Source organism: Gopherus flavomarginatus, chromosome 6 (assembly GCF_025201925.1).
Source record: "Gopherus flavomarginatus isolate rGopFla2 chromosome 6, rGopFla2.mat.asm, whole genome shotgun sequence".
Lineage (NCBI taxonomy): Eukaryota > Metazoa > Chordata > Testudines > Testudinidae > Gopherus > Gopherus flavomarginatus.
Window position 1 is genome coordinate 109,496,488 of NC_066622.1, and position 15,800 is coordinate 109,512,287.

Genomic DNA, 15,800 nt, shown 5'->3' on the forward strand with positions numbered 1-15,800 from the left:
TTTTTTCAGTTGTTGGTCTAATTCTTCTTGTATGATTTCTGAGTATCAGAGATGAGAGGTTGATGAATCCATTCTCATTATGCCGTTTTCTGTTTTTCCTGTGTTAACATTCTTATTAACAGCTCTTCCTAGTCATGTACCACAAAGGTTTTAGGCACTTAATGACAGCAATTATAAGATTTTTGTCTCCTTTGTAAGCCTTCCTTATCTTACAGTCTAAATACCACGATATAGCTAAGTAAGCACAGTCAAGGCATACTATCAATTCATCAGTTTCTCCATAAATTGTAGTCTCTCTTTTTCCAAAATTATTGATATTCTGGATACCTAGGTTACTTGATAAAGTCTCACATTTCTTATGTGAAAACTTGAGCATGCACACTTCAAAGAGCTTTCCACAAACGTATAAATAAATAAGTAAATTCAGTTGCTGGTGCAAGTCAACACTAAAGGGGCACAAATATTGCTGAAAGTGAACTGATGTATAAGTATGCACAAGTAATCCAAGGCAGAGTGGCCTCCTTCAGAGCCTGAGACGGAGGGACCACTACACTCTACCTGGTGGGCAGAGCCAAGCCTGCCCCATCCCCTGTGCGAGAAGCAGAGGGGAAGGACAGGAAGCATAAGAGTTGGGCCCTTCAGCACAGTTGGGCCAGAGCCAGCGAAGGAGGCAGACATCTCTATCCCTCTGCAGTACTTTGGACCAGATCCCAAGCTGTATGGGGCCCTGCTCCTAAAGAAGACCAAGGGTGGGGAAGAGTTCCTGGGACTGCCGCCCGCCACTTATCCCGAGGAGATGGAGGAGATGCAGACTATGGAGTCCTACCAATGGCCTGTGGTAGGAAGCAGCCCAGGGGAACCAGACATTAGTCAGGTTGTGCTATTGCAATACAAGTCAGTATTCCCTATACCCAGTGGCGGGATGCCCTGTCACTGTTAGGGCCCTGGGCTGGGATCCAGTGGAGTAGGGTGGACCCAGGTCCTCCAACTCCCCCTGCTGCCAACTCCAACCCTAGGATGGCAGCCTACTCACCCTAAGCCAGAAAGCCTGAGGCTTATTTGTGGCTTACCCCAGCCAGAAAGCTGCACACCCCTGGACTGTTTGCTGTCTGCCTTAACCAGGAGGCTAGGCAAAACATTTCTTAATTGCTTACTGCTCTGCCCCTCCCAAAGGGTTAGAGACCAGACTGTAGTTACTGCCTGCCTTATTCAGAAATCTCAGACTAAAGACTGCTTGTTGCTCTGCTGTGCCCAGGGACTCAGAGCCTAGACTATGTTTACTGTCTGCCTTAGCCAGGAGGCTTGGGCCCAAAGACTGCTTATTGCTCTGCCCGCTCAGAGGGTTAGAGCCCAGACTTGAATTACTGTCTGCCCTAGTAAAGAGGACTGGGACAGGGACTGCTAAATAGCTTTTGTTTATTGCCTAATGCAGCAAGTCATAGCAGCCTCCCTCTGAGCCTGAGACTGAGGGATCACTACACCTGGAATGTATTTTGCAAGATTTGCCCATCTCTAATACTATCCCATTATTTCAAACCCTGGTCTCTAACATGATAGCATGAGTAACTGCTTCTCTGTTTGCAGACAGGTTGAATTATTTTACTGTATAAATTTAGCCAGAGTTATGGCAGAAAATGGAGAAAGACATTAGCTTCAGAAATAGCTTCACATGAAGTACATTTAAACAATGGCTGCTGATTTGGCTAGTACTGTTCAGAATCTCTCATCAGAGCTCTAACTCATGTAATTTGTCATATAGAGTTCAAGGCCAGAAGGGAGCACCAGAACATCCAGTCTGACCTCCTGTATATCAGAGGCCAGGGACACCACCCAGCAACTGCACACTATATCTAAAAATGAAAATTAGACCAAAGAATTACAGCCCACGTGAGACGAGAATATTGTGTGCCACAGGCAGCGAATAAGAGGGACCAAGTTACCCCAGTGTCTGAGGCCTGCACAATGCCAGGTAAATGATGAAGTGAGATATGTACCTTCCAGATACCTTACCCTTTGGTTCTAATGCAATGGAAATATTTTGCTGCAGTCTGAGGCTGCCTACTTAATAATGACACCAACTACAACTAATTAACAACCTATTTAGATAGAGCTGGATTAACAACAGAAGTGTGAAGCTATAGTGAATGCTGTATTGTTCCCTGATGGCAATCAAAGCAGATGACTGAAGTGTAGTAAAATAGACAAATATTTTTTTAAAAACCTTGATTTTGTCATTTTATGTTCTTAGTAGCAAAATAAGGGAAAAGTAAAATTTAAACGCACATCTTATTTAGGTCTTACACTTTGGTTATATATGTGCCCTTTTATGCTTTTGTACTGTGCAATGTAAATAGAAAAAAAGAACCATATCACAAATGCATTTCAGAATTTGTTTGCTGTTTTAAATCTATTCCACAGAAACTTTATTAGAAGAAGGAGGAAAAACCTTCCCTATTATTTCTAAAATAACTTGACCTATTATTTCTAGACATTTAGAACCTGTGTGGACAAAAGATAGAATACTCAGCAGTAAATAAGCACCAGAACTCAAACAAACAAGAAGTCACAGAAGCATCTTAAGAAAAATAAAGACAAAAAGGGCTTAAAAAGAAGACAGAGGTATCATTGGGACTAAAAAATGCTGAATTTCTGTCCAAGTTTCATCATCTAGCAAAAACAAATTTTAAATGCTTCCTTATGCCACTTTTCAAAGAATCTATGCAAAATGAATCCATGGGTTTTGTACTTAACTATGGTGGAAAGGTCATTGTATATATCTATTGCAGCTGGGAAAAAAAAAGAGGAATAAAAATCACTCTACAGATTCTGTTGATAGTTAATAGTTAAGATGCTGCCCATCTGCATTTCTTCCCTCTGTACTTTGAAGACTAACATACTGCAACGCTTCAGTAAAATCATCTCACAGCATTTTCTTGTCTTTACACAAGAAAGCCAGATGGAATGTAACAAAAACAGTTAATAAAATATTTTAATGTCTAGTTTATGTGCAAGCAAACTGCTGAAAATACCAGGTAAGGCACAATGAAAACATACATTAATACAGACATGAAGTGTAACTGAACAAGCATGTCTATGCTTTACAGAGGCAGGCTGCTCCTGCACTCCTGCTTCAGGTCTAACTCCCATTGAGTTAAAACTTTCATACTTGCATAAGTAGTGCAGGATTAGGCCCATACTGGGTACTGCTTGCAGACTATTTCTGTTACTGTGATTGATACAAACACTGCAGCACATTGACACTTGTAGGATAATCATTTAAATCATCAACAATGTTTATAGATGTATCATTCACACTCTGTTGCCTTGATCATCTTTTTCTACAGGAACAGCATCAAAGAGGGAAATGTTATTCTAAAAATCCTACGATTGTGTTTCTGTAGTCAACTTGCCACACAGGTTTGCAAGTACAGTATGCCATGCTTTTGGGGAACTGTCCATAAAGAGGAATTGCACTTAGTTGCAAACAGTGCTGTGGTCTGTGTGGTTTTTATGCCACTAACCATGGGTGGTGAAGAGTAAGAAGTCACATATGGTATCATGACTCAGGTAACGGGACAACCTTCTTCTGAAATGATGGCTACTTATAATCCAAATTAAGTCTCTAGGAAGGTGGCTTTCTGCCACAGTAACAGCCATGCAGCAATTGTCCATTGTTCTGGTGAAGAATAAAACATGACAAACTAACGTCTGTGGGGATTTTTCACCAAGTGAATGCAGTTGTGAATCACCCATTCTTTTTTATTGAACACATAGTTAATTAGGTACAGTATGGTTTGTGGTTATGCCTTTTGGATTGTCAGTGGACCAGTCACTTTCCAAAGTATCCTGAGTCAAGTGCAAAAGGAAGTTAAAAATTGAATAGTTTCTTTTGACATGAATGTTCATGTATAACCTCCACTAGAGCAACATAGTAAGTTACTCCTTTGCCTAATTTGTATTCAGCATGCTGACCTGAAACTGGACCTTCAGTAATGTGAAAATACCCAAACTGCTGTTTAACTTCAGGGACATATTATATTTGCAACAGGCATCCGATCCAGCTAGGCCTGGTTCAATTTTTTGCCAAAATTCAAATGTTTCAGTAGAAAATTTAGACAAAAATGATTTTATATTATATTGAATTTGTTTTCATGAAAATTTTCAATGTAGAGGTGGGGGAGAGGAGGAAAATGGGAGGACATTTTCTGACCATCTCTAACCTAGACCATGAAAAGATCAGCAATTCCTTTGCTACACTTAAGTGTCCAAGATTTGGCCAGTTCCCTGATTGGCATCTTTACTAACATAGGTGTTTTACCAGTTCATGTGAATTGTTAGTTCATTGCAAACAATATGAAAGAATCCTGTTGAATCTGAGGCCTGCTCTATACTAGGAAATTAGGTCAATATAGCTGTGTCACTCAGGTGTGTGCAAAATCCACATCCTTGAGCAAGGCAGAGAGTTAGCTTGTTCTCAACCCCGGTGTAGAAAGAATTTTACTATAAACCTAGCTACCACCTCTCAGGGACGTGGACTACTTACACTAGTGGAGAAGCCCTTCCACTAGTGTGGGTAGTGTCGACCCTGAAGTGCTTCAGTGGCGCAGCTGCACCGCTGCAGTGTTTTAAGTGTAGAGAAGCCCCGAGAAGGTTTCTTGGTGGATGGATGCATGCGTCTGATTATTTCAATCCTTGAAAGAAACCTTGTGGTTTGTCTCCCATTGTATTGACATTTCCCCTACTTTCACTGCCTGGTTTCACATTGATTTTAGCTGTATAGCTTTGAGGAAGATGGTGACTTGCAGGCACTGTTTCAGTGAGAGAGGCCCATCAACTTGCATACATGCTTATTTAATTGTATTTTGTATTTTCTGAAAACCATTAAAAATAATCTAGTTGCTTCCTCGCAGAGACACAGCATGAACCCAAGGTTTGCAAGGTGATAAGCTATATTTTAGAATATAGAAAGACTCGAACAGGGCACGCATGCCGAAGATGGCACGCGAGCTGATTTTCAGTGGCACTCACACTGCCCAGGTCCTGGCCACTGGTCCAGGGGGGCTCTGCATTTTAATTTAATTTTAAATGAAGCTTCTTAAACATTTAAAAAAACCTTTTATATACTTTATATACAAGAATAGTTTAGTTATATATTTTAGACTTATAGAAAGAGACCGGCTAAAAACATTAAAATATATTACTGGCATGCGAAACCTTAAATTAGAGTGAATAAATGAAGACTTGGCACACCACTTCCGAAAGGTTGCCGACCTCCGGACTAGAACAATTGAAATGATGGTACCTTGTAAAATAAACAGAACATATGCAGCATAACCAACTAATGGCCATAAAGATATACAGGACAAAAATTACATGAATGTATTATCCAGTTCATTGATCTATGATGTCATGCTCAGAATAATTTACAAAATTTGATAGGCAGGAATTCTGGAAATGATATTTCACCACCAATGAATAAAGCAAATCCCAGAAGCCCAATCCAACTTCAATATTCCTCACCATCACAGCCACATAGCTCCCAATTCCTCTCATTGTTTCTTTCTGTTTCCTCAATTCTACAATTTTTGGGGGCCACAATGGATTGTGGGATCTATCACGGCTCAAGGGATGAATTTTTGGATGTCAAAAGGCTGAGAACCACTAGAGTTGACAATTATTTCTTAATCTACTTAGATGTAAATAATAACTGGTAAGACCAAAATAATTCAAACATGTAGTCTGGAAATGTCTATTTTAGGGGGGTGACATTTAACTTTAAATTTGATTTAGCAACTCATGAGATTAAATCCTTGCTTATTCTTTTTTGGCAAAGTAACCATGAATGCGACTGCCACCTGGATTGTGTTTTGCTTACTCCAAGTACATATTCCACCTCGTGAGTTCTTGTCAAGAAATATTTATATAGTAAAATTGTAGGGGAGTGGATTATTCAAGTGGGAGGTGAAAATCCAGTTAAATTCAAAAGTTATTTCTGGTAAAATTGGATCATTGACAGACCTTTGAAGGACATTGATGCTGTGTTTATTAGACAAAGAAGAAAATAAATCTGTTTGCATTAGGCTTAAAGAAGATCTGCACAAAAACCAGAAATTAACTGCAAGGGGAGGTAGGGACTCACTAACTTAGGTAGGGTGACAAGATGTCCCCTTTTTAAAGGGACAGTCCTGTTTTGGGGGACTTTTTCTTATATAGGTACCTATTACCCTCCCCACCCCCGTCCTGTTTTTTCACAGTTGCTATCTGGTAACTCTATACTTAGGCACTTTTGAAAATCTCACTGAATCTTTAAGCATGCTAAATACCTTTGAAAATCTGGCCCAAGGTATATTAAGGGGGATCTTTGTGCCAGAAGAGTTGTTTACTGGCATTGGGCATCTTGATATTACGTTGAGGGAAATTATCTTTGCATGTTCAAGCACACTGAATTAATTACAACATAAAAGAAGACTTTAACTTAGATGAGAACCTGTTCTCAAATAATTATTCTTTGTAGGAAATTGAGATAAGTAAAGTACCGAGATTGGGAAGGTGGTAAAGAGGAAGATTTCCAGTGCTTTAAGGTTGATCAGCAGGCTGGCAAAGAGAAGTGACGCCACCATAGCAGATTGCCTAGAATCTTACTGCCATGATCATTGTAATTTCCCCCCCCTTGCTGCAATTCTTTTACATATAACCTTTACAGTCTATTTTTCCACTTATCTATCCCTATTTGAAACATTAAAATTTGTTTAAAAATAACGAAAATCATTTGTTTTTGGTAACATTTATGTGACAAACAGTAAACGGGAGTAGATCTGCTATTTTGGCCATTGGGTTATCCTCAGGCTATGAAAGGAATGAACGTAGTTTAGTTTATGAACTAAAATATGTATTTTTATCATGGCCCAAGGAAGGGCCAGAGCTGAAAAAGCCATCTAGTTTAATTTTTTGATGTCTCATTTCTATTTTAATAATAACTCTTTTTTAATACTGGTGACAACTCAGTTGATACAGCAAGGTGGGGCAATGCTGGGAAAAGTGTCAATATTTTTCATAATTAAACTTTAAAATAATGGCAATAACTGCTGAAAACAGTCTTTATTCTGTAACACATTTTTATATATACATGATGACAAAGTGATCATTCAAATCACACTTAGGGGATTGTAAAAATCAGGTATGACATAAGCAGAATTTTCCTGCTTGCTTTTTCTCACTGGTATGATTGCTGAGATACTAAAGCTGGGACATTTTTAACATTTCCTGCTGAACTGGTGAAATTAGAGTTTTCAATTATGCAAAAAGTGTTGTCTTTTTACCCAAATGTTTTCATGATGTTTCACAGGAAGTTAGGAAAACGTCAGGTATGTACTTTATTTAATTTCCTTCCTACAATAGACTTTATATTTCAGCATAGCTCAAATCAAAAAGCCCAGTTGACATGCTCCACAGTGTAATGAGGATGCAATTTGCCGTATTGAAATAACGTCTATACTATGAACCTGATTCTTCACTCACAGCCTGTCTACACTAGGAGCTAGGGGTGTGATTCCCAGCTCATGTATACGTTCTTGTGCTAGTGGCAAGCTAGAGCACTAAAAATAGTGTAGCCACGATAGCATTGGCAGCAACAGTTATGGCACAGGCTAGCCACCTCGAGTACAAACCCACCTGAACTCCCTGGGTGCATACTCGAGGTAGCTAGTCTGTGCTGCTGATGCTGCCTGTGCTAGCACAGCTACACTGCTATTTTTAGTTGCTAACTCAGATGAGCAGTAGTGTGAGTTTGCATACACAGGCTAGGAATCACACACCTAGCTTCTAGTGTAGATGTACCCTCAGTTTGCACTGGTATAGATGACTGCACAAGGTGCAGGGAAATGGGGAATAGCGGCTACAGTACAGGCCCTCTGTGTCCATAACATAGTTTACTGGGGCTACTGGAATGCAGTAGCCCAACTCGGCACAGAGTTGATAGAAAGCGCAGAGACAGTTCTGCGCTCCAGTGTAGCACCCCAGTGTAAATACTGCAGAGAGTCTTGCACTAGCAGTTTACTGGCACATTTAAAGCGTCTATAAAACTGTTCTCTAATGTTTTGCTATTCATTTCCTTTAAATTAAATTACCAAGGGATTAATTTTATTATGATATTGTTTAGAAGTGCTTTTTTTGTTTGCTTTTTTTTTAAATATACTCCTTTTATGTCAAAGTTTTATGAAGTTAAAAACAGGAAACAATTGTGCAAAAATACATAAAGCAGAACATGCCCCAAAGCTAATTGAATAGAAATAACAAGAGTACCAAACAATATAAGCCATAATCATGAGATATTAGTTAAACCTTTCCTCAGAAGCAGTTTTTAAGTAAAAACAAGAGTAATGATTATTTTAAATTTTATTTTTGAGTTGGAGAAAATGTATGAAAAAATGATACATTTTTCCACAAAATGATTGAAAAAAAAAAAGTAAATGAAAGTCAATGGAGCTACACCAGTTTCTACCAGCTGAAGTTCTGGCACAATATATTTAAATAATTTGCTATGACAATATTATCTGGATTAAGTCTCTAGAGGCAGTGGCCACATTCAATACCATTGAATTTCAATACATATGCACCTGTCTGGAGTAGTTAAAATTCTTCCCACATGTAAGTTCAAAGAAGTATTCATAGTGCAAAGCAACTAATGTTTTTGTTCATGTAGCTTCTGTTTCTGATTTCAGAAGAGAAACAGAAGAAAATAACATCAATGGGTGGTGACATCAGATACAGCTATTGGCTGGCAGTGTGAATGTAAATACACATTTACACAGTCTAGTTGAAAAAATACTATCTTGCATCATGGATAAGATCAGAACTCCAAGCCTGTTCCCTAAGAGGAAAAAGCAGAAAAGGATGCATCCTCCAATTTCTCTCAGCAGTTGTGAAGTAAAGTTCAGTGAATTAGTAATTTTTATTATGGAAAGGAAAATGGGGGTGACTAGAAGGACATTCCTGATGGAGCTGGCAAGAAGAAAAGGTTTCAGGGTAGAAAATGAGTTAAGGTAGGAAAATCTTTATGTAAGCGGAAAATCATATGCAGTGATGACTTAAAAACTTGCTGATTACGTTAGATAACTAAATAAGATATGCTGACAGCTAACCTTAGTATGTGCTGTATTCAAGGTATTTACTCTAACAAAACTTGCTGAGGTACACGGGAATACTGCAGTTCTGAGGTAATCAGGTAAAATAGTCATGTTTTTTAGTAACAGCTCTCTACACAATAAAGATATTGATAAACGCACTTGTTCAAGTGACTGATAAACATTTTATTTATTTATGTATTTGGTGTATAATCTTTATTCTTTCTACTAAGTGATTATTTCATATTTAGTAGATAACATGAATTTATCTTAAGAAAAGAAAATCCTAAAAGACAATAGGCTGCATGCAGGCATAAGCAAATATTCTAATCTTTGACCTCTGAGATCCATGGTTCAAATGTGTCTTAGTCTGTCAAATTTAATGAGTTTGAACTTCTCAATGGACTTCTCTACTATGGAATATCAAATAAATTTAGAGTCTGATCCTGCAAGTGTTACTCACTTGATTTACTCTTACTCATTTGTATAGTTTCATTGGAATCAGTGAACCAGATATTCAGCGGATGCTTTTTGCAAAGCTCCATTGAAGCCAACTGAGCTATGCTGATTTATACCAGCCAATGCTTTGCTGGAATACTTTGGCCCATTGAAATTCAGTTATAGTTGGAACGAATCTAAATGTAGTGGCCTATTCCTGAAAAGAAAAGGGAAACATTGAATTTGCCTCTATAGAAACCATGAAAGATTGATAGGGAAATATTTCTTTCCAGTATCTCTGGTATTCCATTAAGTAATTCTTCCTCACTTGAACTGTCCTACTGAGTAACACACTTGGGAAATGTTAGACATTGGCGTAGGCTTTGGGACAATCTGCCATCTCTGTGTAGAAAGGCCCAGTACTGGAGTAGCAGGGATGTTGCATCGGAGGATTAAGGTGTACTGTCAATGATAAATTTATATATGGGTGCTGACACAGCATCTGTTCTACCTGCACTATGCCTGGTTTTACTTAGTGCAGTCAGCCTCCAATTTCATGAACATTTAAGTTAAAGAAAATCAATTTTTGTTCATGTCTGTATAAAATGCCTGCTAAACAGAATATGTATGAAAAACATGACTAGGGCTTCCCAATCTCAGCTCCTAAATACCCCATGTCACACCCATTCTTGTAAACTATCCAGAGCTTAAGTATCGGGGGTAGCCATGTTAGTCTGTATCTACAAAAACAACAAGGAGTCCGGTGGCACCTTAAAGACTAACAGATTTACTTGGGCATAAGATTTCATGGGTAAAAAACCTCACTTCTTCAGATGTATGGAGTGAAAATTACAGATGCAGGCCACTTGTGAGGTAACTCCCTTCTCTTCATGTGTCATTATATAATGCCTGCATCTGTAATTTTCACTCCATGCATCTGAAGAAATGAGGTTTTTTACCCATGAAAGCTCATGCCCAAATAAATCTGTTAGTCTTTAAGGTGCCATCGGACTCCTTGTTGTTTTTGTCCAGATCTTGTGACCTTGAAAGGCAGAATCAGAAAAGGAGAAAACTAGAGGATGTAAACAGTTTACAAAACAAAATATAGGGAGGTTTGGCATAGAATTAGGCAGTTAATGTCTGATCCAAAACCCATTGAAGTAGAAAAACTTCCTTTCACTTCAAAGGGCTTTGGATCAGGACTCCGTTGAGGTGTATCTTAAAAGCTTTGGGTCTATGTGGGTTTCTGAGACGGAGGTTTCTTGCCAAAATTTCAAACTTTCTGAGAAGACACAGATTATACAACTTTTGTTTGTCAAGAGTGGGCCAGTATGATTAAATTCAGTCTAGTTGCAACTAGAAAAAACAGAACTATAACTGTTGATTTTTGTTGTTGTCAAGAATGCTAGAGGAAACTCTAAATGTGTTACATTTTCTGCCAAGAATCAAGCACAGCTGTAGAGGTACCAGAGGAAACTGGTGCACAGCAACTAAACTGCTGCTGTGAGTATGACGATGGCAGAGTTCCCAGATCTGCAGCTTGGTATAAATACATTAAATATGAATATTTTATATAAGGTGAAATAAACCACAGGAAACAGAAGCTCTATGTCTCTAACTGAATTTTTGTACACAAGTAAAAACATAACAGTTTTAATTAAAGGAGAACCTAACAGGGTTAAATAACAATAAACATAATATTGCCCACTCAATGGACTCACCTAGATTTGTCATCTTTTAAACTAATCTGAGATAGGCAACTTTTCTGATGCTCTGCTCTACAAGTTTTATGATATGAGAAAAGGGATTTTCTTCCACAGTGGAATTTTTTAAATGTACCTTTTCAAAATACAGCTCACGGTACATTTAGTACATTGGAAGATCACATAATAACAGTACCTTAGGAGGTGTAACTGCAGGCCTTATGGACAGGACTAGCCAACTGAACATAGTGAAGTCAATGGGTTATTGATGTGAATAAGGGCCCCAGGACTTGAACCATACTTAGGGATGTGGCATGTTAATGTCTTAAAAATCTGTCATGGAATCTTGCTCTGTGCTGAAACATATGAAGTTTTGAGCTGGAAGTGTGTACTCTATACCCTTCCTTGAGAGGTCAGTGGAGTTAGGACTAGTGTAAAGATGCCTGCTTGAACTGGAGAGAGTTATGTTCTATTTTTCCATTGTCTTAGAGGTTTCAGGTTTCAGTCTCCAACCCATGGCTGTGCATTTTACTAACTTGTTAATTGCTATGTTCACTCCAAGGTGATTGTATTTCAGTGGAGCTTTTAGAGTGGTTACACTTACAATTTCCTGCTAGTTTGATAAATATTTCCTCTATATACTAGAGAATGCCAGCAGACCTGGTACAGACTTTGACTGCTGGCAGTTTATGTGCTCAGGGTGTAAATAGTTTGTAAAGCTTTTTTTTTCAAGGAACCAGAGATCATATTTGGGTCCTCCTCCAAGGCATTGCTGAACCTTCCCTTGTTCATCCCTGTTCAAAAGGATCAAATCAGGCTGTCTTACTCTACCTGATGTAGAGTATCCTCCATCAGTATCCTCTTTCTTGAATAGTGACAAGTGCTAAAGTGCTCAAAGCATCCAACATCCAATGTCTTTGTGACTTTTGAATAATTTGCATAGCCCTTTGCCTTTTTATTATTAGTACCCATTATTTCTGACTCCCAGTAGATCAGAGAAGATGTGAACATACTTTTATTGCTGTTTGTGAGAGATGGGAACTTCAATAAAATATCAGGAAATGGCTGGGAACTGGGGGAGGAGGGAAAGAGAGAAAGTGATTAAACCAAAAACCAGAGAATTAACAAGACAGGTGCCTAACTTCATCATTCAATTTCGTATTGCTCTCCTTACCTTCGCTTTTGCTAGTTTTCATTTTGATTGTGAGTTCTTCAGGGCTGTGTTTAAAGTGCTTAGCGCACTGCTGCTATACAAATAATCATAGTTGGCTACCTGTTTGGATATCCAGTGGATCAGCAGGGAAATATGTTGCAGAGAGTGATGACTTCCCTGCTCTGACCTTCAGCAGTGGCATGCTATGACATTTTTAGTATGGCATGAAACAAGATTTTAGATTACAGATAAATAGATTGTAAGCAGTGGTTTTATAATCATGTCGGTCTCAGGATATTAGAGACACAAGATGGGTGAGGTAATATCTTTTATTGGAACATCATCTATTGGTGAGAGAGACAAACTTTTGGGCTACATAGAACTTTTCTTCAGGTCTGGCTGGGAAAGATACTCAGGGTGTCACAGCTAAAAGAACTGCTAATATGTCTTCATAAATGTTGCTTTACAGGCAAAGGAGAAACACAAATAGAAAGTCATCAAGCACTGTGTCACCCTGCCCCTGCAACCTTGGGTGCCTTATATGCCTTGCTGTAGTATTTTCCATCTGAGCTACTCACAAACCACCTTCCAGTATGTAGGCCACACCCTGAGCGCGCGTGTGTGTGTGTGTGTAACTGCAGCCTGCCAGCCACACACTGGCTCTCACCAGCCTAGGTTATACTGCAGGGTGACCCCAACATACCTCCAGTCCCAGATCTTCCCTCAGAAATGTATGTTCTGTACTGCTCCCCCTTCTCCTGGACAGTACAAATATGTTAAGTCCATTATTCCTTTAAGGGAATAATATGCCAGTTTATTACCTTAAATAGTTACCCAGACACTTCAATTTAAATAGACTGGATTAGATAAAATAGTAAAACAAGTTTATTAACTGCGAAGAGAGATTTTAAGTGAGTACAAGTAATGAGGCATAAAAATCAGACATTGTTACAAGAAAAATAAAGATAAAATGCTTACTAGTGCCTAACTTAAGAAACTAAATTAGTTGCAAAGTAAACTTTCTCACCTCATGCTCTAGCAGATTACTGACTTTCAGATTGGGATCCCTGCTCCAGAGTTCAACAGCTGTTTCCTTTTGTCTTTTCAGGGTATGGAAAATGAGGTGGGCAGGGATAGAGAGAGAGGAGTATCTTGGGGTGTTTGCCTCTGCTTTTTATAGTTCCAGCCCCATTCCAAACATTTCCAACAGAGAACCAAGAGACAAAGAATCTGTATGGAAGGATGTTCCTTGCTCTTTTTCTTCACTTGTTTGAGCTTCCTTTGTTTCCCTTCCTGCTTGATGATCTTGTTTAGTGCATAAATGCAAATTAAGGCAAGCACGCATTCCTTTGTTGAGGACCTCTTTTAGCAGGGCTGTGGGGTTTGGAACATGCGTTAATAACATCATACAGCAAATCTTATACCTTCGCATACAATGTTGCCACACATATTTTATCGGGATAATACTGACCACAAATTATGAGTTTTCAAATGATACATTACAAGGCATAGCTTGTATAAAGACTATTACAATGGTGTGTAGGTGTGAATACAGGGGTGTATACGGGCACAGTCAGAAAACCCTTTGCTGAAGAAAACAACGGAGTGTCTCAATCTGTTGGATTTTGCACCACATTTTTAACAAATTCAGTCAGAGTTTCTCTGATCTGCTTACAAGTTTGTACACATCTTGATTGCAAATATTATGTGCTAACTCCTTCTGCTAAACTATCTGTTCAATCGTGTATTTAGCAGTGACACTCTGAATACCTTTCCCAGATCTGAAGCAGAGCTCTGTGTAGCTCGAAAGCTTGTCTCTCTCTCACCAACAAAGTGGGTCCAATAAAAGATATTACCTCACCCAGATAAAAAGGCTTTTATCTAACATACATAACAGTTAATAAACAAAATATATTTGTTTTGGCAAATACTAGTAGTCAAATATAATGAAAGCTGAGAATATACAAATATGCGATTCCATTCTTACTTTTTTTTTTAAAGAAATTTCTTGGTAATCAAGTCCTAGGAATTTGGTAAGCTGTGCAGATACATAATCAGTTCTTTTTCAATGTCCAGGAAAGCCAATCTGAACAAGCATTTGCCACCCCTGGGTGTTGCATGTAAATATCTTAATACTCTTTAAAGTTGAAAAAGATCTTTCTCCCATGGCTGCAAAGTAGGGAATAGTCAGAATTATGGCAGACAATTTGCTGACCTCAGAGAAGCAAGTATGTAAATTCAGCATATAAATAATTCTATACGAGTCAAATTCACCGTCTCCTTGCAGTTGTTCTGAGTTGTATGCAGCACACAGCTTGAAATGCAATTAATTAATATCAAAAAGTCAAATAAGATGCTTCTCGAGATTCGAGAACATCAACTCCAAAATGTGTCTGGAACTCTCATGAATCTTGTTGGTTTCAGCAACTGGACTAACTGTTTGCAGACATTATCAATAACTTCAAAGAAGAGACACTTATATGTAGCCTGGCTTTCTCTAGCTCATTTTTTCCTGAGCTTCATGTGCAACTAGCTCCAACACCTCTTTCCAAAACTCGCCAAAAGATTTTCTCCTTTGTCGAATTCGCTGTAATGTCTCACAAATCTGCTTGATACAAAATTCAATATTATACATCTTGGTTTGAAGAACGTCAAATTTCCCTTCAAATATATCACTGTAGAAGCAAAGGAGAAACAGAAAGTGAAAATCTTTGAGGAGAGTCAGAAAACCCTGGCTGAGGAAGAAGACTGAGCATCCCAACCTGCTGGATTTTGCACCACGTTTTTGAAGAGTTCAGTCAGAGCTTCTCTGCTCTGCTTAACAGTTTGTACAAGCCTTAGTGAAAATTCCACCTTGTGGTACAAACAGAAGGCAGCCTCCATTGAACTATGTTTTGAAGAATTTTAGCCTGCTTTGAAGTTGGAGAGAAAAATGCAGATATTCCTTCTAAATTTTTGAAGAAAATCTGATATTCTGTGATATTGTTTGGAGCAAAACTGAGACCAAGATTTAAAACATGAGTGGAGCAATGAACAAAAAGTACATGGGGGGACATCTCACAAGCACAGTTTCCAAAGCCCACTTATGTCACTTGCAATTACTGCTGCACCATCATATGTCTGACCTACCAACTTGTCTCCAAATTTAAAGTTCTGGCACACGGTCTCAACATGCTGCCAAAGGCCTGCTGCAGTTTGATTGTTACTAACATCAGTAAAAGTAATCAAGCATTCTACATCACCACCATTCTTGGTCATGTAATGCAGCACAATCGAAAGCTGAGACTTATTGGCAATACAGTATCTGAGGTTTCATCAAGCAAACTAGCAAGAAAAGTTTGTGCTGCTAGCTCTGTCCTATCATGGATGATTCAGTTGTACACT

General features: G+C 38.6%; 1 protein-coding gene across 1 annotated transcript in view; it reads left to right on the forward strand.

Moving 5' to 3' along the window:
• Positions 1–8,838: 8,838 nt before the first annotated feature.
• The window catches only part of DNTT (DNA nucleotidylexotransferase), a 158,321-nt gene continuing 151,359 nt past the window's right edge, over positions 8,839–15,800 (forward strand). Inside the window, exon 1 of the mRNA XM_050959508.1 lies at positions 8,839–9,041. Within this exon, the coding sequence (XP_050815465.1) occupies positions 8,839–9,041 (203 nt within the window). The remainder of the gene's footprint in view (positions 9,042–15,800) is intronic.